The sequence below is a fragment of the Stegodyphus dumicola genome, chromosome 9, assembly GCF_044657685.1.
Source record: "Stegodyphus dumicola isolate Sdum_Otavi_A_Nest chromosome 9, ASM4465768v1".
NCBI lineage: Eukaryota > Metazoa > Arthropoda > Arachnida > Araneae > Eresidae > Stegodyphus > Stegodyphus dumicola.
This window is the reverse complement of record NC_140776.1, coordinates 172769140-172791095: the sequence shown is the minus strand read 5'-3', so window position 1 is coordinate 172791095 and position 21956 is coordinate 172769140. Positions and strand designations below refer to the sequence as shown.

General features: G+C 32.2%; 1 protein-coding gene across 1 annotated transcript in view; it reads left to right on the top strand.

Annotated features, from left to right (window-relative positions):
- Positions 1 to 19606, top strand: part of LOC118181063 (uncharacterized) — a 51053-nt gene extending 31447 nt beyond the window's left edge. Inside the window, exons 5-6 of the mRNA XM_035350141.2 lie at positions 6222 to 6273; positions 18907 to 19606. Of these exons, the coding sequence (XP_035206032.1) occupies positions 6222 to 6273; positions 18907 to 19056 (202 nt within the window). The 3' untranslated portion in view covers positions 19057 to 19606. The remainder of the gene's footprint in view (positions 1 to 6221; positions 6274 to 18906) is intronic.
- Positions 19607 to 21956: the final 2350 nt, after the last annotated feature.

Sequence of the window (21956 nt, the reverse complement as noted above, 5' to 3'; positions counted from 1 at the left end):
CTTTAGATCATAATTGTTCTTTATTTCGTAAATTACGGTTTCATATTTTTAATTTTATAATTTCTGCATGCCATTTTACCAGATTTAAACTGATGATCTATAATCCGGAATCGCCGAATTCCCGACGAGTCCAGATTAACGATTTTTGACTGTATTATGCTTATTCTTGTTGCCTTAACAGCTCCAACAATCATTATTGTGTTAATGTTGTTCTTTGTTAAGGATACCTGTTTCATGGCTAACAATCTTTGACTAGTTAAAAAGTCTGCTGATGAGAGAGATCAGGGCTGTATATAATCATTGTATCGGTTAGAGGTTCAGCATTAATCACAGCCTCCATTTCTGATGATTTAATTTCCAGTGTCAGTACAAAACCTAGAATCTTGAAATCATCTTCAGTTATAATTTCAGAGAACCTCCTGGCTAGGTAATTCTTTAGTAATTAACTTCCAAGAAACTCCTTGTTTTCTAAAATAATTTTTTACTGGATACTTTAACTATATTTGTCAATTTCATAACTTTAGTTTTCTAAAATAATTTCATATTAGATCCTTTTTTAGTGTTTTACAATTTCAGAAGAGTTTTACCTGCACTTTTAAATGTTAAATAATGCAAAAGCATTTAAAAGGTAGATAAATTTTATAGAATAGTCCATTGCATGCCAGAAATGTTCTAAATGTGAACCTTTCTGTTATTAAATTGGGAATGAGCCCCAAATGGAGTTCTCAAGTCATGAGGTAGGTGAATAAAATTAAGTACTCTCTGCTGTTATTCTATTTATATTGAGATCAGGCAAAATCTTTGCCAATAATATGTTTCCTTCACGTTAATTTGGTGACAAGTTTGCTTCATCTTCTTCTTCTTCTTCTGTTTTTAAACTTTTGAGATAATCGTAAGTTATCTCAAAATGCTTATCATATTTTGCCTTTACTTCATCAGTTGGATTCATTCTCCTATATCAATCACTTTATCTGCAATATCTGCTTGTTAAGCAACGTATAAATCTTGCACGTGTTATAGTATTTTATCAGTTTGAAGGTGTTGTAATGTAGTCATTTGATTTGCCCAGTTGCATCTGTTTTTGTTTCTCTAATTATCCTCTAAATGGAGAGAAGGGTGAATGTAAGGACATAAAGGGAATTTTTATTTATTTTTAAGTCCTTAATTTCTGCTATAATGGGCAAAAGAACCTTTAGTTTACTTTTCTGCCACTTATAATCTCATTTTATGATAGCCATTCTAAATGTGAATTAACAGTTTGGATAAATATAGAATTCAAATCACACAGTTCGTAATGGAGTTATTGCAAACTAGCATTCTAAACAAGAACATCACAGAATGAAAATTTCGGGATACTGATTGGTTGCTCATAAAACCTTTCAAAACAGCCGTTATCATTAAGAATGCTAGCTGTCTGCATTAAAAATAAGACTTTTTCTGAACTTTGACCTTACAGCCATGCTTCAAAGGATGACCTTTGATGAAAATGTAACATTCAAAAACATAGTGATTCTACTAGCACATATGTTCTAAGAATAAGTGTGAATGAGCATATGTGGCGTGCATCCAGGTGTACCTTTAATCTTTTCTCTATACACTTGGTTACATTGTTTTCTGTGTGTATGATACTAGAGCAATCTGGGTTTCTTTAACAATCTGTGTTTTTACTTCCTTCTTTCTGTTTGGTCTTTATATACTTTGTTTTTATCATTATAAGAGGTACTGATTTAACATAGTTGGAAAACTTGAATTCTGTGCCAATCTGATTTTAGAGTCTTTCCATTCTAAATCTTCAAAACATATTGCGGTAGAATTACTAAATAATACTGGAACTTAATTTAGTAGCTGGCGCCCTGCAATATATCACAACCATAACATTACAACAGCTATTAGGATTTGCTGCAACAATTGCAAAAGAGCAGAGTCATTGATGATATTATTAGTGGTATATTGCCAGATGCTGGCTAATGTTTTAGTACCAAAATATTGTAAGTGGGTACAAGGTCTGATTTATGCAAAGGCAAAAGAAATAAATGTCTTGGGTCTCCATTTTCAAGAGGCTTTTCAAATCCTTGTATAATGTGTAAAACGTTGGATCATTCAAAAAGTTCTGCAGCTTTTCAAATCACTGTGCATTTTCTACTAATTATTTTGTTATTGCTGATAAGGCATGGCCTTGATAACAGGAGATGTTTACAATTTTTTCTGTTCACATTGAATACCTCTAGCATGTGCTATGGCATAATGCTTTTCACCAAAACTGTAGTGCTAAGAATGGAGAATCCAAAAATGCATTTTTATCATATTATGCTCTTTTATTTTAAAAAAGGAAAAAGTGCTAGTCAGGCTGCTCATAAAATTTGTGCTGAATATGCAGACAGAGTGCTCTGATTACGCTGCTCGAAGGTGGTTTGAGAAGTTTACAAGGAAAATTTTAGCTTTGAAGATGATGCCCATTCTGAATAAGCATCTTTTGTAAGTAGGGAGCTGTTAAAAGACACTATTGCTGAAAATCCACTTTACACAGGTTGGGTTCTATCAGGCGGATTTAAATATTCCAAAAAATACAGCACATGATCATTTGAAGAATAGGTATGTAAGCCACTACATTGTATAGGTATCTATATTTTAACAGAGCAGAACATGCTTGCCCGAATTTCGGCATGTGATGCTTTCCTGAAAAATAATAACCCCCCCTCCCATTTTTTTTTTTAAAATGGCTCATTATGGAGATGAGAAGAAGATGCAAACAATATTGTACACAATATGTTTTGTTAAAACATAGCTGCCAGCTTTCTCGGTTTTACCAGGAGACTTTCAGTTTTTTGTCATATCTTTTGATCTCGTGGTAAAACTCATGATTTACTCTTGTCATATCTTTTGATCTTATGATTTCATGATCTCTCCTGAATTTTAATTTTTAGCCATTACTAAAGAAAATATTTCTCAGCAATAAACAAAATTTATTGATTTAGTGAAATAAATCAGACATCCCCACACCTCTAGTGATTTTTGGAATAATATTTCGTATTAAATTTTATTTCATCCGAATTGTACATTTTATCACATTTTTATTGATATTATTAAATTTTGTATGATACGAGTTATCGTAAGCTACGGTGGGTATTTGTAGATTTTTATAGATTGAAGATTCAAGCAATGTTTGGCCAGTTAATATTTGTATTTAATTCGATTTTACTTCAATATATGATACATTACTAAGTTTACCCATACAAATACTATGTACATTAGTAATTCATTTTATTTTCATCATATTTAAAAAATACATTGATAAATAAATAAAGTTGCATTATTCACAATTTTTGCAGTAAAATTGTAAGAAAATTGAAAAATGAAATTAGGCAAAGAACATAAAATTTAGAATATGTAAGTAAATTCTAATATATTTTATATGAGAATTGCATTACAATTAGTTGAGTAACCAGAATCGTGCATTATAAAGTGAATTAAAGTCAGTTTGGAGTTAATTTGAAATGGTGTTGCTGCTTAGCATGAATGGGGTAAGCCAAATTCGACTCCCGTAGTTAATAACTTCAAGAGGGCGGCCAGCATCCAATATTTTTCTTCGCGTATGTTACTACAAAGGATTAGTATGCTATAAATTGCTGCCATCTAATCAGATAATGAACTTGAAAAAATACTGTTTCCAAATGTCAATTTTAAAAGCAGAAATTGAAGCAAAGTCTTCCGAACTGACCAATCGTTGTGCTGTTGTCTTCCATCATAACAATGGTAGCCCTATATTTTGATAAATTTAGACAAAGGCTTATGGGTGGGATGTTTTATAGGACCCCTTCCTCCAGACATATCTCCAATATTCACCAGACTTATCTCCATTGCATTTTCATCTATTCAGGTCACTTCAAAACTCTTCAGTTGGCCTAAAATTGACTTTTGTTAAATTTCACTTTTATAATTTCTTTATAAATCATTCTGATGTTTTTTACTTCCTTGTATGAAGTAAAAAGGAAGTATTGTAATCGCGAAAAGTTTCAGGCAGCATATTTCAACGAAAATATCCATTTTGACCGCTATCGAATGCAATTTAACAATGTTTTTGCGTGATATCTGTACATAAGGACAGAATAAAATACTCTTTTCCTTCAAATAAATTATAAAACTGCTTTAAAATGAATTTTGAAGAGAATTTTTCGTGGCGTCTGTACGAACGTATGTATGTACGTGCGTACGTACGTATCTCGCATAACTCAAAAACGAGTAGCCTCAGAACATTGAAATATTGTATATAGGACTGCTATAACATGTAGATGTGCACCTCGTATTTTGGTTGCAATCGGCCGCACCAAACATATATAAATATATTTATATATATATATTCACTCTGTTACCCGGCTCAGTGATCTCAGTTTCTTTTACTCTTATATGTTTGTAAATTGTATATTTTTTGCTTTAAAAATGATTGAATTATGTTGTTTTTATCTTCCGGTTAAGGATTTTATGCCTTTAGTAAACCTGTGTGCAACATTTTTAGAATTATAAGCAATTTTAAAGTTGTTTAATTGCCGCTGAGCCTGTTTTTAATGGCGGCCATTGATGTTTACATTTGAAACAGGAGACTATCGGATTTGTTGCCAGTCTAGAGAAACTTAGCTTCGCAACAACAAAGATAACGCATTCATTTATTATTGCCAATTAAATGATGCTTAATTCTTTCTGGAATTTTTTCGAGGAAATAAGTGGAGATTTACTTCGTAATTTTTAATATAGATATTTTGAGTTTTTATGTATTTTTGCCTTCTCGCGAAGTGAGAACCAAATTAATTGAATGAGAAATACTCAATCGTCAGTGAAAAACTGTTTCTTTTCTGTTTTGCTTGCTTAATTTCTTTCATACATCGTTCTAGCTTTATTATAGTATTTGAATAGAACATGTGGCAACGATAAGATAATTCTTCATATGATATAAATTTTGTGCATTCAGAGTGTCGTTATAGTAAACAAATATAGTGAATTTTAAAGAGTGCATTTATTCTATTGTGGTTTATGCGCTGTCGATGAAGTAGATTTAATTCAATCCAATCAATTTAAATGAAATTCAAGGAAAAAATGCATATAATTTAATATTCCGTACAAGAAAGTCATGTGATGTACACATCAGATTTTTTTTTTAAAGGAATTCATCTGCTGGAGGGATGGCAGATGGTCGTAGAACAAAATTGTGCTTATGTAATTCAATGAAATTTTCTCTTATGTTTTTGAACTGCTTAATTTATCTTTATCATAAAAAATTTCAAAATTTTCCAGATACCCAAATACATAAAATATTTGTGTATTTCTTACTTTTCTAAATTCTAAAATTTAATGTTAGAAGTTAAAATTTCAAACTTTATATTTTACTTTTTTACATCTTTCTCAAAAAAAGAGAGCTCTAGGCCATTGTTACATTGCTTTGTTGCTATATATTCTAGTAATTCTTACAGGAAAAGTAGTGCTTTTCTTTCCATGAGAGGGAAAACCACCAGCAGAAATTAGTTCTTACATGATAAAAATGTACTAGATTTTTTAATTTGTGCTTTCATCATATATTTGGTTTAAGGATATGTGATATTTGGTTTAATTATATGATTTCCTCTATATCATTTAAGGTTTATAGTAAATAGGAATTATTTTTTCTTTATATTTCCAGCTTTTCACAGAAAAAAATATAATAGTAGTTTTAATTGTATAAGTTTATATTATTTTATACAACACACAATAAACTAAAAGTCTAAGGATCATGAAATGTATTTTTTTGTTTAAATTTAAATTATAAGATTTTGATTTGGGAACTCATTTCATTATACTTTATACAGTTTGCATCAGTGATATCAGCTGTATTGTAAAAAAATATAAGAAATAGTCTTTGTAAGAATTTTTACTCTGGTCCTCCAATTATGTAAACTTTTATCTGATTGAGTAGCAAAAAATAGTAAACTAATAATCTCAAATGATTTTTCATGAAAAATTAAAAGCAAAAAATGCATAATTTGATTAAGAAGTATAAAAATCATTGATATACATATTTTCAATTTACATATGATATTGAAAATAGTCATCTGACTTTTTTATGTGTAAAATTTTACCAATGTATTCATTTTCTCTTTTGAATTTTACTGATGTGTATATTTTCTCAAAAATGTCCAGAATTTAATAAGTGTTCTGACCATGTTACTAAAATTATTTTCTATTTTAATTTTTAGTGAAAACTTGCGCAAAATAGAGTGTGGAGTTTGTTATGATGGTGTGGACCAGGTAACTATTATCTGTAGTTGTATATTTCAAAATTATCTTTTCATATTCTATTTGCATTTTTTAACATAAAAGGGATTAGACCCAAAGGGCTATTAGTCTGAAAATGGCATTTTGCATTGTTTCACTTTCTGCATTGATTTACTTTTCAAACTGTTGCCACCAAATATTATCGCCATGTATTATATTTAAAGAAAATAAATAACGAAGAATCTGCATGAATTCATGAATGTTTCTCGCATTGTGAAGAAACAACGGTACCTAGAGCCATAAGATTTTGAATAACATAGTTCTCCAACTGAACATAAGCACTTGGAAGCCCGAATTTTTAATTTGTTTTATTATCTATTTCAAATTTTCTAGAACATTTTAACAAAATTTTTTATGAACAAACTCAATGATTTCAAAGCAAGCAATGGCATCACTATACCCCCCCCCCCAAAAAAAAATCTCCAGGCTGTGTATTGAAAATTCTAAAGATTTCCTGTTTTTAAATATTTTGTGATATTGCTCTTGAATTGAATTTTATGTGGTTTAGGTGCGAAGGACATGATATTCACTAATTAAAGGTAACACACAGAACGTTTAAAAAGTGCCCTCTTGGGCATAATATAAAATCTGAAAGCATCTGATTTTCTTTTTCCTTTTCCCACTTTTTTCTGTTTTCTTTCTTTTTTAAATAAATTCATTATTTTTTTAAGGCAAATTTTCTGTTGTTGTTATTTCTAGTTTCCCTAATCTTGCAATCTACAGCTATATCAGGTCCACAAATTTTGTTATAGCTGAGGGGCAAAGAATGCACCTGTCATTAGCTTAGGTCTTAGACACCTTATAAGACACAATATGAGTTTGTTCTGTACCATCCAAATATTGACTTAGAATTGCCTGACCAGAGGATCTTCTACCTCTTTTTCCCTACCATCAATACCTTGTGTGGAAATTATTTTGATTAATTAATAGATGGCGCTAGCATCGCGTGTTGAACGTGCCTTCTGAACTTCCATAGACTCTCCAGCGGCAGCTCGAGAGATGGATGTTTGATGCTTTGCACAGTAATTGATTAGGAACACTTCGGTTCCTATTTGAAAGATTTCGATTGCGAAAGCACATAAATTTGTTTGTCAACTGAACCACCATGTTTTGATTAATGATCTGTAAATATTGTACATATTAAAAGTTACATTTTAAAAGTGATTGATGTCGATTTGTAGCAATCTTAGAATATTTTGAAACAACTGGTGCATAAGGCTGTAAAGAATTAGATTTAGCACATTGCAAGTGTGCAAAGTCAGCAAAGGGTAAGACTAAATTTTCTAATTTGTAGAGTAAGTATGGCGGAAGAGTCTGTTGGTAAAGTAAAATTGAAAAGAACAGTTATCAGGACCACCGTGTCTAAGATTCCAAAAAAAAAAAAAAAATCGAATGAGAGTTGAATAAAGAAGAAATTGATACAAGTACATTAGAAGAAAGTTTAGACCAATTAATCATGACATTGAAAACTCTGAGTGAATTAGATGCCCAGATAGAGCGTGACTTGAAATCAGAGGTGGAAGAGTTTGAAACAGAAATTCTATCTTGTATCAAATACGAAGAAAAAATTCAGTTATGGCAATTCAGAGCAAATAAAAAATTGAAAGAATTAAATGAAGTAATAAATTCAGATAAAAAAACTGTCTTAACGAAACTAATTCTAAAATCGAAAGCAATAAATGTACGCGTCTGCCAAAATTAACCATCACTAAATTCTATGGAGATTATACCCAGTGGACAAGTTTTTGGAACTCTCAAAGTAGCAATCCACGATAATGTATCTTTAACAAAGATCCAAAAATTTAATTATTTAAAATCGTACTTATGCGGCAACGCTGCATACTCGATAGAAGGTTTTTGTATTTTGGAACCAAATTACGATGAAGTTATTGAAATACTTAAAAACAGGTTTGGCAGGAAAGATATAATTATAAACTCACACATGCAAAAACTCCTGAGCCTTACCTCAGTAACCAAATCCAGTGACACTTTAAAACTTCGCAAACGTTGTAACACTATAGAAACTCAAATACGCAGCTTGAAATCATTAAAAGTCACACCAGATAAATACAGTTTTATGTTGATTCCAGCCATAATGAAAACTCTGCCATCTGATATAACCTTAGAATTCAATCGTAAAACGGATTCGTCACCTTTTTTTAATGTTGACGAATTATTGCAGTTTATTCATTCAGAACCGGAAAGTCGCGAGAGAAGCCATCTTTTGCTCTCCACTCATAAATTAGAAAGCACTTCTCTGTGTTTATAAAGAGAAGGGAGGGAAGGGGAGTATCGCCCATTCCACTTACCAACTTTTGGCACCGGTTAAAGAAAGCAAAACTACTAATTGGTGTCTGTTTTGTAATACATCCAAATATGTTACTGAAGACTGTGAGTCACTGACAGTTGATAAGAAGAGAAATTTATTACATAAACATGCAAGATGTTACCTTTGTCTGAAATCAAACCACAGTGTGAAGCAATGTAGAAGCGATCTCGTCTGCTCCAAGTGCAAAGGTTGACATAACCGTTCAATATGCTTTCGTGCTGAGAAAGAACTAAATGAAAAAAATAAAAGTAATGGAAAATAATGGGAAAATTCGAATCGGAAATTTTATACAAAAATTCTCGTTACAAGGTTAGGCTGCCATGGAAGTCTGATAGAAAATATGAGTTACATGATAATAAAGCCATTGCGCTGAAACGATTTCAGAATAACCCTGAACTTTTTTATTCGTACCAAACAGTTCTACAAGATTATTTACAACAAAACATCAATGAACTAGTTTCAGACACTGTTGATAGTGGATCTCAAATCACATTTTATTTGCCTCACAGAGAAATCGTTCACAGTGATCGAACTACTTGTAAACTGCGTATCGTATTCGACGCGTCTTCACATGGACCTGGTGAAATTTCATTCAATGACTGCTTGCATATTGGTCTAAATTTGTATCCTGACATTTTTGAACTTCTGTTGGCCTTCAGGCTTCATCCTGTAGCATTTACAAGTGACATAAAGCAGGCTTTTCTTCAGATAGAAGTAGATGAGAAAGACAGAGATGTAACGCGTTTTGTGTTTACTAAAAACACATTCGATGATCCACAAAATTTTATAACTTATCGGTTCACTCGTGTGTTATTTGGCATAAATAGCAGTCCGTTTTTACTGGCTGCAACCATTAAACACCATTTGAAACAATATGAGAAAACCTACCCTGCCACTTGCGAATTTCTAAATGATCACATTTATGTAGATGACATTATTGGAGAACACCAAAACGTTGAACTTGCTTTCAATACCAGTTTAGAATGCGTTAGCATTTTTAGAGATGCTAGTATGGTTCTACATAAATGGCACACGAATTCTCAAGAGCTGTGCAAATTATGGATTAAAGAAGGTATTGAATCCGAGGAATCTAGTCATGTTTCGGAAGCTAGAAATCCTCCATTGAAAGTGTTAGGAGTCGCTTGGGACAACCAAGGTGACATAGTTTACTTTGATGTAAAAAACTTGATAACATTTCTATCAAAACAAGTTAATACTAAACGTTTTGTCTTACAAGCAATAGGATGAATTTTTGATCCTGTAGGTCTACTATCACCATTTTTACTTAGAGTCAAAATCATATTGCAACAAATTTGAACACTTATAATCGGTAATGTAGTCTCTACGGATTCTTTAGACTGGGATGATGAACTACCAGAAAATTAATGTTCTGTTTGGTGCAAAGAAGTTTCCAATTTAGACAAAATTGGTATTCCACAATATTATTTTTCTGCCGTCGGTAATAGTGATGTGGAAAGGATTGAACTGCACACTGTTTTTCTGACGCTTTTTAACCCATTGGCAAAAAGGCGTATGGTACAGTAGCGTATCTGCATATAATTTCTAGCAATGAACAAATATTTATGGTTTTTGTTGCTTCAAAGACTAGAGTAGCACCTTTAAAACCATTCACCTTACCTAGGTTGGAACTAATGGGAGCTCTTTTATCAGCCAAACTAGGCACTACAATCACTAAAGTTTTAAAGTTACAACTTTCTTGTTTTTTCTGGACTGATTCAAAAATCACACTTTTTTGGATAAAAGACTGTGCAAAGAAATTGAAGCTCTTCGTTAAAAATCATATTCAAGAAATACAAAATTTAACATCCCCAGACAATTGGCACTATTGCCCCGGTAAATGTAATCCCGCTGATTTGGCTTTGAGAGGAGCTAAACTTCATGAGCTGAAAAACAATCCTATCTGGTTTCAAGGACCAGAATGGCTTAGAATGTCATCTGAGTTGTGGCCTCGGCAGAATGAAGAGAAACATGTCATTGAAGAAGAATTGGAATACCGCAAGAACATTAATCATATTTATGAATTTGTATGCACATCAGTTGAAGAAAGGCTTATAGACATCTCAAAATATAGTAATTTAAGAAATTTTAAGAAAATTGTTAAGAAAATCTCAATTTAAGAAAATTGTTGAGAGTAACTGGTTGGATAAAGCAATTCATTGGTAAAATTAGGAAAACAAACCATGTGACAGGTCCGTTAATGACTGAAGAAATAGTAGATGTCGAAAATTATTGGATTCGATCTGAACAAGAACGTTTTTATCCCAAAGAAATTGAGTCTCTGAAGAAAACGAATAAAGTTGAAAAGAAATCATCTTTATATCTTTTTAACCCATTTTTAGACCAGAATGGGATACTGAGAGCAGGTGGAAGATTAGAACATTCTAATTTGTCACATGATGAAAAACATCCAGCAATTCTTTCAAGAGACTCCTGGCTGACGAATTTGATAGTAGGAAGTGCACATGTTAAAATGATGCATGGAGGAGTAGCAACGACCTTAGCTGAAATTCGAAGTTGCTTTTGGATCCCCAAAGGACGTCAATTTGCAAAAAACTAATAATTAAGTGTCTTATTTGTAAAAGATATTCATTGAAGTCTGCTGACCAGACCACTTCTCAACTTCCAGAAGATAGAATCAATGAGACACCACCATTTTACGTGTCTGGCATCGATTTTGCTGGGTCGATGTACGTAAAAAACGTCGAAGGAAGTCAAAAAGCTTATATAACATTATTTACTTGTGCTATCACTAGAGCCATACATCTGGAACTTGTACCAAATCTCTCTACGAATTCTTTCTTGATGGCATTCAAAAGATTCACATCTAGGGGTGGCAATTGTCGAGTAATTTATTCGAACAATGCAAAAACTTTTAAAAAGGGAAAAAAGGAACTCGAACATTTCTCTAAACTATTGTTGAATGAGAAATTCCAAGATTTTCTGTCAAATGAAAGAATCAGTTGGAAGTTTGTAATAGAACAAGGGGCTTGGTGGGGAGGCTTTTACGAGAGATTAGTAAAATCAGTGAAAGAGTGCTTAAGAAAAATTCTCGGTAAAGCTTTACTAACACTTGAAGAATTTTAACAGTTTTAGCACAAATGGAAGCTGTTTTGAATTCTCGTCCTTTGACATATGTATACAACGACCACAAGGAACCGTTGCGACTGAAGGCAGTCAATTTTTTTTATTTTTGGAAACAAAGATTCTACATTACCTATCAACTTTAATTCTATTGTTAAAGATGACTCTACCAAGTCCTTTCTGACCAAAAGAAAGATTTACCAAGATTTATTGGTTAGACAATTGTGGACTAAATGGAAAAAAACAATATTTGATGGATCTTCGGACAGCTCATCAATTAAAAAATCCTAACGTTTATGATGATCTAAAAGTTGATGATCGTGTATTAATCGAAGGCAACAACAAGTGTAAACTTTTGCGGAACTGTGGCAAAGTGATACACGTTTTTCGTGGTCGTGACAACAAAGTTTGTTCTTATGAACTAAAAACTGCTGATGGAACAATAATAAACCGGCCAGTTCAATTATTATATCCTTTTGAACTTTAAAAACATTTTGGTTAATCTTTGAATTATGGTAACTAGGCGAATTTTGGCGAAAACTTGACGACCAACCCTGCTACGGCAACCTGTTAGTTTGTTTTTGGACGCCATTTTGTTTTCACGAAGAAAAGGCATGTTTTTTTTTTTTTAATCATTATTTTTTTTCCAACAATCTGCTAGCCGAATTATGCTTATGCTAGAACTTTTATGGAACAAAAGTGCTTAATCATGATGAAGATTAGGTGCGAAATTGCGAGAAAGTGCAGAATCGTCCACTGCTTGCCGCGTTTTTAAGAATTTCACAAGCACGGTATCATCCATGTACACGTCGACCTATTTTCACTTAAAAAGACATCCCAGAATTGCACAAAAATGATATTGCGCACATTGACCTTATCCATGTACACTGTTAAAGTCCTAGCTAGTAACCTTTATCGCCTTATTAAAATGTCGCCAAACTACCTGTTACCATATTCCAAAGATTAGCCAACATTTTTTATAATTTATTAATAAGAGATTATTCAATATGTTTTATGCAATTGTTTATTTTGCTAATTTTGTTTCATGTGCTTAGGTTAAGAATAGTTTAGATTTACTGAAGTAGTGTCAAATTGTATTTGATGATTAACATACATTTTTTAGAATTTAGTATAATGATTATAGTTTTGAATATATTTTCTGTTGTTTGATTAATGTGAACTCTTAACAGAGTTCAGGTGGGGAGTGTGTGATTGATTAATTGATAGATGGCGCTAGCGTCGTGTGTTGAACACGACATGCTTTGTGAATTTCCATAGACTGTCCACCGGCAGCTCGAGAGATGGATGTTTGATGCTTCACACACTAGTTGATTATGAACACTTCGGTTAATATTTGAAAGATTTCGATTGCGAAAGCACATAGATTTGTTTGTCAACTGAACCACCATGTTTTGATTAATGATTTGTAAATATTGTACATATTAAAAGTTACATTTTAAAAGTGATTGATGTAAGTTTATAGCAATCTTAGAATATTTTGAAACACCGTGAGAGAACTTTCGATTCCAACAATATTTTGAATTCCCCATGTTGTATAAGACAGTGGCAGTACAAAGCCTAAGGTCTGGAATCGTTGGGTCTCTGGCAATTGCAGATTTAGGAAATTTCTGGATTTTAGATCATCAGTTTGACCCTATTAAGATGACATGTAGAAATTAGAAAATTAAAAATATAGAATGGATGTTTATGAAATAATCAAGCATTTATGATTTTAAGGAAATCAAAACTTACCTCCCGCCAAAAATACTTTTCTGTAAAATCTTTATGCTTTTTAATTTGTTATCCTAACATTTCGTCTTTAATTATATAAATAGACATAATTTCTTGTTCAGTTACTGTAATTGTGTTGTGAAATCCTGCTAAACTGTCGTACAAATTCTTTTCATTCTCAAAAGCCTCTTTGTCACATTTTAACATAAAATTATGTTCCTCCATAAGGCAGAATTTAAGACAAAGGAAAATTCAAGCATTATTTGAAGCAAAATTTTAGCAAATTAATTAAAAGTAAAATTTAAGATGTTACAATTAATTTAAATGCATCATTAGATACATGAAAGAGCACATTAGCAAATGCAAAAAACAAGTAAAATAAAAATAATAAATAAAATCAAATAAATAAAAATTGGACAAAGAGTAGTGTATACTCTTTGTCCAATTTAGTAACGTGTAAAAAATAGCGAAATTTTGGCGGTGTCGTAGCTCCATGCACATGTGCGACTGTGTGTGAATGGCTAGGTCGTCTGGTAGACATTCAGTGTGTTCAGGTGGTGTTTGCTATATTTTATTTTATTTCACCAAACTATTGGTGTTGTGATTTACAAAAATTTGACGAGTGTAACAGATTGTGTACCAATAGAATTTACTGTTAAGCAGCATAAGAGAATACAGGATTCAGAAGCAGGCCATGTTTGTATGTTTGATGTAATATTTAATGGACAGTCAAGATTTATTATAGTATTCATATATATTCATCCAGTTGTTAATTCAGGAGATTTGAAGATGTTAATGCATTGATGAAATATTCTGAGAATATTGATCAATGAAGAGTTTTACTGCTGTTACATATGTTCTTATTATTATGATGGGAGATTTCAATTTAGACATAAAAAGAAATGCAAAGGGCATTTGATTTTATTTAACATCATTTTAATCTCAATGTAAAATTAGTAACTATACAAGTACACTTGGCAGTTCATTTATAGAATTAACATTTATTAAAATCTAACTGCAGACATCTTAAGTTATGTATCATATCTCTCATATCATTGACCAGTCTTACCTGGGGTCATTTTGAATGAGTAAATGTATAAATCAAAAGTAAGATAAAATGCATGTTTGTGTGAAACCTTTTGTTTGTTTTTATTGTTCTATAAAATCTTCACACTTTTGTTAGTAATCCTATGCATTAAACACCAGTTGCTCTTTAAACTAAAAGAGAGAGACTGCCGCTATTTTTTTTCAGTAGCTATATTTTAAGAATCACCAGAATGAAATTGCCTAATTTTGAAATTGCACATTCTCCAGCTCAGATTGTGCCATTGCTGTTTACTCTTATTGAGGCTGTTATAGAAGGCAGGTACCAAATATGCTTTCGCTTTAAAGGTCCTATTACAGCTTCAGAATTAGAAATTCTTTTTGACGTAATCAAAAATTCAAACTTTAATTTTGATAAGATTGCTGTAATAATAATAGCCTGACATCATTCAGTGTATTGTTATTGACTATATGATTCTCTCTGGCTAGGTGTTTGAAAGTGACTTATAGGAAACCTAATTAGTTGGGTGGTGGGGGAATAACTTTTATGGCATATATGTGTATATTTTTTAATATATTGTATTTGTCATAGACTGTTAAAAAAGGCTGTGGCTGGTACAGGGTGAAACAAGGCTAGCACCTGTGTATTATCAAAGGTGTGTTATGTATCACCAGACCTTGCTAATTTTAAGCTCAGACCTAATTTTGCATTGTTGCTCAGGGGAGTGGTCTGAGGGTTTCCCACTCTTTCTTTCTCTACTACCAATCACTTGAAAGGTCTTTCAGCTCTTCATATATTTGAGCACCTCCTTGCAGCACAGACACTATACATTTTCAAACATCCATGTGTTCTCTGGGATTTGAACCCTGGGCCTATTGGTACAGTAGTAAGAATCACTAACCAACTCTATCATCTGGGTGGCCCAAGATTGTGGCAGTTGGCTTTTTTTGTCACCATGCCACTAGAAAGAAAAATTATAAATCACGTTTGTTTTAACAATTTCATTTTCCAAATTTCTTGTTAGTGTTTGGAAATCATTAGATATTTCAACTTGTTTTCCATATTGCATTAGAATATTCTTTTTGTACCAAAAAGAACATCTGTAAATCTGATTTGTTATATTTTCTCCTCATTTTAAACATTCGGTTAGTCACTGCTTGTATTTTATCAATGCAAAAGTTGATAACTCAACTTTGCAAGGTTTATAATCTGAAAAACAACAGATCTGTAAAAGTCAATTTCAGGTTTCAAAAATATCTTCTCCCCTGCTAACTTTGAAAATGGGGAAATCGCATTTCATTTTAGCTTGTAATAAAAACCTGCTTTCTTAAAACATTTATGATATATTTCATTCTATGAGTCTTAGTAATTACATCATGGACTAAATTTTTTAATTTGTGAAATTTTGAAAAAAAAGTTTGAAATTCATTCAGTATATCACTGATTAATATTGTTACAGTTTATTTGTACATGTGACTAATAATTCCATTTTAAAGGGACAAAGTATTCCCTTATCCATGGGTTGTTGTACATTTGTACATTTTATGCTAAAAAAGCTATTATCATATTTGGAAACCGTAATTTGTCAGATTGAGAGAAATGTTAATTAGTGAAAAGAATAATTTTTGAGTAAGCTTGGCATGGGTTCAATAACTAAATTGGATCATTTTTGGGGAAAAATCCTGAAAGGGAAAAATTTGAAAAGACACTGATAGTTTGTTAAATTGGAATATATTTGTTAGATGAATAGCTTTTTTTTTTTACTTTTTCAGGGGGAGGGATGAAGCTAGAATAGGCAGCCTTTTGGAAGTTCTCACAGAAATTTAAAACTCCATCTCCTCAAATCATTGCTTCTCTTAAAAAAGCTTTTAAATTTTCTAAAATTTTGGAAAAGAAAAACCTTACATGAAACTCATTCTAATCATGATATCATTATTTCTGATCAGGGTACTGATAAGCTATTCTATAAAAGGTACAATAATATCTGATAAGGTATTCTGTAAAACTGATGAGGGTGGGCAGATTATTGTAATGGACAAACACATAATGCATTAATGGAGTCACTGAACTGTTAAATGAAGGCCCATATTGCTCGATCCATAAGGATCCCTTAACTTTTGACCTCAAAAAAGTTAAAACAGCTGTTAAATCTTCTCATATACTCTCAAATCAGTTTAAAATATCCCTCATTCCACCTACCGCTAACTGGGCTAAGTTTTATGTATTATTTATTGGTTGAAGTGGTCCTATAGATTGGCCACCAAGATCACCGGATTTCTCGTGTTTGCACTTTTTTCTGTGGGGCCATATTGAATTGATTATTTATATGCTCCACCTTTGGCATTACACGGATTGGCCTCATCCGTAAACTGCCATATTAGGCAAAGGGAGGGTCTTGAACTTAGAAGCTGTCCTATGTTGCCTCCCTGGGCCTTCAATCCAAGGTAGCAGATTTTAAAATTTTGTTTCTCAATGGCCAAAGCTACCACCTGGGCCTGCAGGGTCACCACTCCCAGTTCTCGCCGAGAACTACGCTTGGAGATCTGACTGGTCATCAAAATTGCTCCCTGCCAGTACTATGTGAGCTGCAGTTCAAAGCAGGACATTACTGAGCAAACTTGGTGCTGTCCCACACCGAGCTACAGAACCAACTGCTCCGTGACTTATGCCGACTCACCTCGGGTAGGCCAATGAAGTTCCATCTCAAGGTATCTTCCCTTGGGCAGGTGAAACCACCAAGTTCAATGATTATGTGCCCTGTGGCCGAGACTGCCTAGGTACAGAATTCTCTGCATCGATCCCCCCTCTAGAAATCCCTGGTGTCTTCGCAAATGTACGTTAGTGCCTGTTGCGCAGGTGTGAAGTCTGCAATACACCAGGCAGAATGTCTTTTGAGCAATTTCTTTAAGCTTGTACATCAATTCATTCCTATTAATAAAATGTTTTGTGAAGTATCTTCTCTTATTCTTGTGTTAATTCTTTAAGTGTGACAGTGAAAAACTATCTTTTAGCTTCTCACCACTCACGCTTCATCCGTACATTCTGTGACGAATATTTCTCGTATAGCTACATTTTCTCACCATGTAAAGTTTTGCACACTTTTTTGTAGATTCACCCTGTATGTAATGAATAGAATAGCATACCATAAATTATATAAAAACAGTTGAGAAAGTCTGATGGAAAGAAACAATCATAATGATATAATCATAATCATATTTGGTATTTAATTGTTTAACAATGCTTTTTGTGCTTTAAAGCGTAATCTTCATTCACTCAGGTAGTTTGGGGGCATAATTAAAAGTAGTTGTCATATTAAAGAAATTGTACTATGAATTGCAATATTTGCTACAGCTCTTTCTTTTGAATTTAAAGCCTAGAATTGTTCTATTGGAAAGTTGATAAATAAGTGCACTAAAAAAAGCAATATTTTTGAATTATTTTTAAACATTTTTATAAAGTTTTACTAGCTGGACCTAATAATACTACTCATTGAAATCTTTATATATATCTTTATAAAACCATTTTAGGTGGCTGGTATTTAATAATGAAAATCATAGACCCTTTTAGGCCCAGTTACCAACAGGTCTGAATTGACTGATTCATCTGCAAGCAATTTTACTTTGTCCTAGATTGGCAGATAAGAATTCAAGTTCAGTCCATGTCAATAATAAACGAAAACACTTACATTGAAAAAAGCAGAAATAGTCTCCAGTTTCTTCTAAAATGCAGTAACTTTGGAAGTACACACATATGATATTTTAAATAGGAGTTATAATATACAGTAATGGACATAAAAGTTACTCAAGTATATGGAAATTGTTTTCAAAATGCTACTAAGTAAAACAATGCTAATTTGTTTTACTGAAATAACAGATACAATGGCTGGGACATATAGGTCCTGTTGGGACCAAAAGGATTAAATCAGTGTTTGATTATATTTTGTTGTTAAGTTAAAAGAAATGCTTTTTTTTTCCTTCATATATTTTTTTCAAAATAGTATGTGCAATTCAGTTTTGTATAATTTTAATTGTAAAAAAAAAATTCTTAATCAGTTATGTGAATTATATTGCACAAGATTTTTCACGATTTTGCATTTTTGTAAAGCAGATATGGCACAGTGTTTGTTGTTTTATATTCTGCCACATGGCTGACATTTTTACATGCGTCTTTTGGACCACAAGGGATACTTCAGTTTTTGTTGTCAGAAGAATTCTATGTGTTTGAGCTAATAGATATCAAAATTAAGGGATTAAAGGATGTTTCATATTAGGTTATTAATGTGAGTTTTGCAGTAATTAATGAAAATATTGCAGTATGCAGAAGTTTTCTTAAGCAAAAGCACAGTCTAACTATGTATTTTTTAAATTTCTCTAAATGTAACTTAATTTTTATTTTACAGATCACATCTTCTGGCAGAGAATTGGTTTCATCTATATGTGGTCATGTATTTTGTAATGAGTGTCTGGTAACGTCAATTCGAGGAACAAGAAAGTGCCCAAATTGTAGAAAGAAATTAACTTTAAAACAGTATCACCCTCTTTTCCTGTAAAAATTTTATGCAGCCATCATATACAGCTATTCTGTGTTCTTAAAATCAGGTATATAATGGACCGCTTTAATTCTGATTTGAGAGTATTTGATAAATGTAATGAAGAATTATAGTCACTCATTTTAATGAACAAATTTTTGATTGTAAGTGATCATAATTTTATAACTTTTAATTGTTCAGTAATTGCATCTTTTTTTTTAATCATGTCATATATTGTATGATGTGAATAAATGTTATAATAGTTCTCACTTTAATTTTAGTGCATTCATGATAAACATGTTATTCATAATGAACATAAGTTTTTAAAAATTGTTCTGTGAAAGCTAAATTGATACATAATTTTTTTTTAAGACAGTAAAAATTCTGAATTTTGTTCCTAGTTTATTTGTACCTTTTATATTCACAGTTACATAATCTGAATTCCCCCCCCCCATTTAGTAAGAAATCACTTGTTTTGAATTTATACTTTTTGATGTATGTATTTTATATGATCCCATTATGGAAATATTTGTAAAAACTGGTTCATAATAAAAGATATTACTTAATTAGATTATTTGTTTATATGAATTCTTTTCTTCTCATTTTAAAATTTTAATTGGCTTTCCGAACTCAGCCTTTTGGAAGGCATAGATTTCCATCAATCATCTAGTTTTAGCATAGATAAAGCATTTTCTTATGCTTGGTTGATTTGACATTTCCTAATTATATTCATTAAAAGTCATTGATTATATATTTATCTTTCCAAATGAATATTAAATAAAAATCTTTTTACTTATAAAAAAGTCATATTTTTATTCACATATTCTTTTTATTTAAACTTTATGCACTTTTTGTTTAAATGCTTTATTAAAATATTTATTAAATTTTATGCACTTTTTATTTAAATGTTTTTTGTTAGTTTCTTACTAGTTTCAAGAAAATAACTTGCATCAGGTAATTTCACTGGTATATAAAAAATTTTTTAACATCAAATTTAATTAACAGATATTTATTTCCCTTAAACAGAATTGGAATTTATTGTATTTAAAAAATCATATGAAATATTGTAAAGTATTTATTTTGTTTGTTATGTTTAAATATTAAGTTATTATGTTTAAATTATAGATGTTATCGTTAAGCTATAGATGGAGGTTTATAGTCAGTCATAATCATCTGAAATTGTCACAGCTATTACATCGTTGTATATTTTAGTTCCATAAATTGAATACACCAATTAAGAGTACCTTTAAAATCTTTAACATTTCTGTGTAAGCACATGTGCATGATGTATTCATTTTATAAGTTTTTTAATATTTACCTTTCCACCAGATCTTCAGATTCTGACTGACACTTACCTGTTTTTAAGATATACGAGGGGTATTTTTTATGCAAGCGTTTGAAAATAAAAACCAATCGAAAGAAAATTTTCAAAAATGAAATTTAATTTCAAATTTTACATACGTTTCTCTATTTTTCAACATAGTTGCCAAGTTTGTTTTATCACTTATATTTTAGAACTAGATTTTCATAGAAACTTGCCACCTCCTCCGATAACCAAAAGGTCACGACCGTTTTCATGTCCTAGAACTGTGAGAATGGTGAACTGTCTGTCTCAAGAATTTTCGCTTCAACTGAATCCACCATATCGTCTGTAATCACAGACTGGAGTAGAACTCATCATGGGTGTTGTTATGGCCAGCTTTGAAGTCTCTGACATACTTACGCACTTTGCCTTCACTCATGGCAGTAGCTTTGTAAACTTCACAAATCTGCCAGTGAATATCTGTAGCAGGTGGGTTTCTGACCGTACATATCACTGACCGTATCCCGCACGCTGCAGGCAATTTGGTAATCTTGATAAAGACACAGAACAGACCGCACAGGTTACCTACACAGCTGCAACTGGGCACAGTTGTTGCCACGGAATGCCGAGACACGACACAAGGACTCGTTCCGCCCACGCAACACGTATTAGTGTATATAACAAAACTGCGCTTACTTAAAAATCAAACTATGTATTTTGATTTTGACATACTTTCTAATACTTTATTTCATTTATTTTATTTCCTCTGGAATAAGTTTTTTTTTTTTTTTTTTTTTTTTTTTTTTTTTTTCTTTATAGCAAATTTTATAATTGCTGCAGGCTGAAAATCTTCTTAAATGCCATATATACCTAAATTTAATATCATTTGGTTAAGATCTCGGTACGACTTATATGCTGAAGACTAAGAAACAATGAAACAATGATTGCGGAATCATTGAACCGCCAAGTTCAATGATTTTATACCACGGAGGTATAAAATCATTGAACTTAGTGATTTCCCGTGACCTGTAGGCATTCGCGAGTAAAACCGTCCTGGTTTATTCGGGTGGCCCACAGGGTGAGGTAGAGTGAGCCCCGTGTTAGATCCGGTGCAAGGGCTTCAGGCATCCCACGTAGGTAGCATTTTAAACGACCAGTCAGATCTCCAGGTGTGCATGTTCCCCACCGCTGTGAAACCTTTGAACCAGGAGTGGTGACCCGATGCGCTCAGAAGCTAGCAGTGGTTATAGAAAAACTTTTAAAGTCTGTTGCCCTGAATTGGGGCCTCGGAGTGGTAGCATGATTAGCGTACATTTTACTCCTTGGGGAACTAAGATTGGCGACCCACCACCTGCGTGATATGAAAGGCCTCTCGGTTGGGACCGGTTCGGGTATTATCGAACAGACGGAGCACGAAAGACGAACGTTATTATTATTTTCTAACAGAAAACCAAACAATGAAACTTCAACCCACTATTTTGATTTAAAAAAGCATTTGATACTGAAAAAAAAAAGATTTAGTGAAGAAAGCTGGTATTTTCCAACACCTGTTTCAATTTAGGGCTTTCAATAATGTGTTGGATGTAATTTAAATGAAACCAGACGAGACCCTAATTCA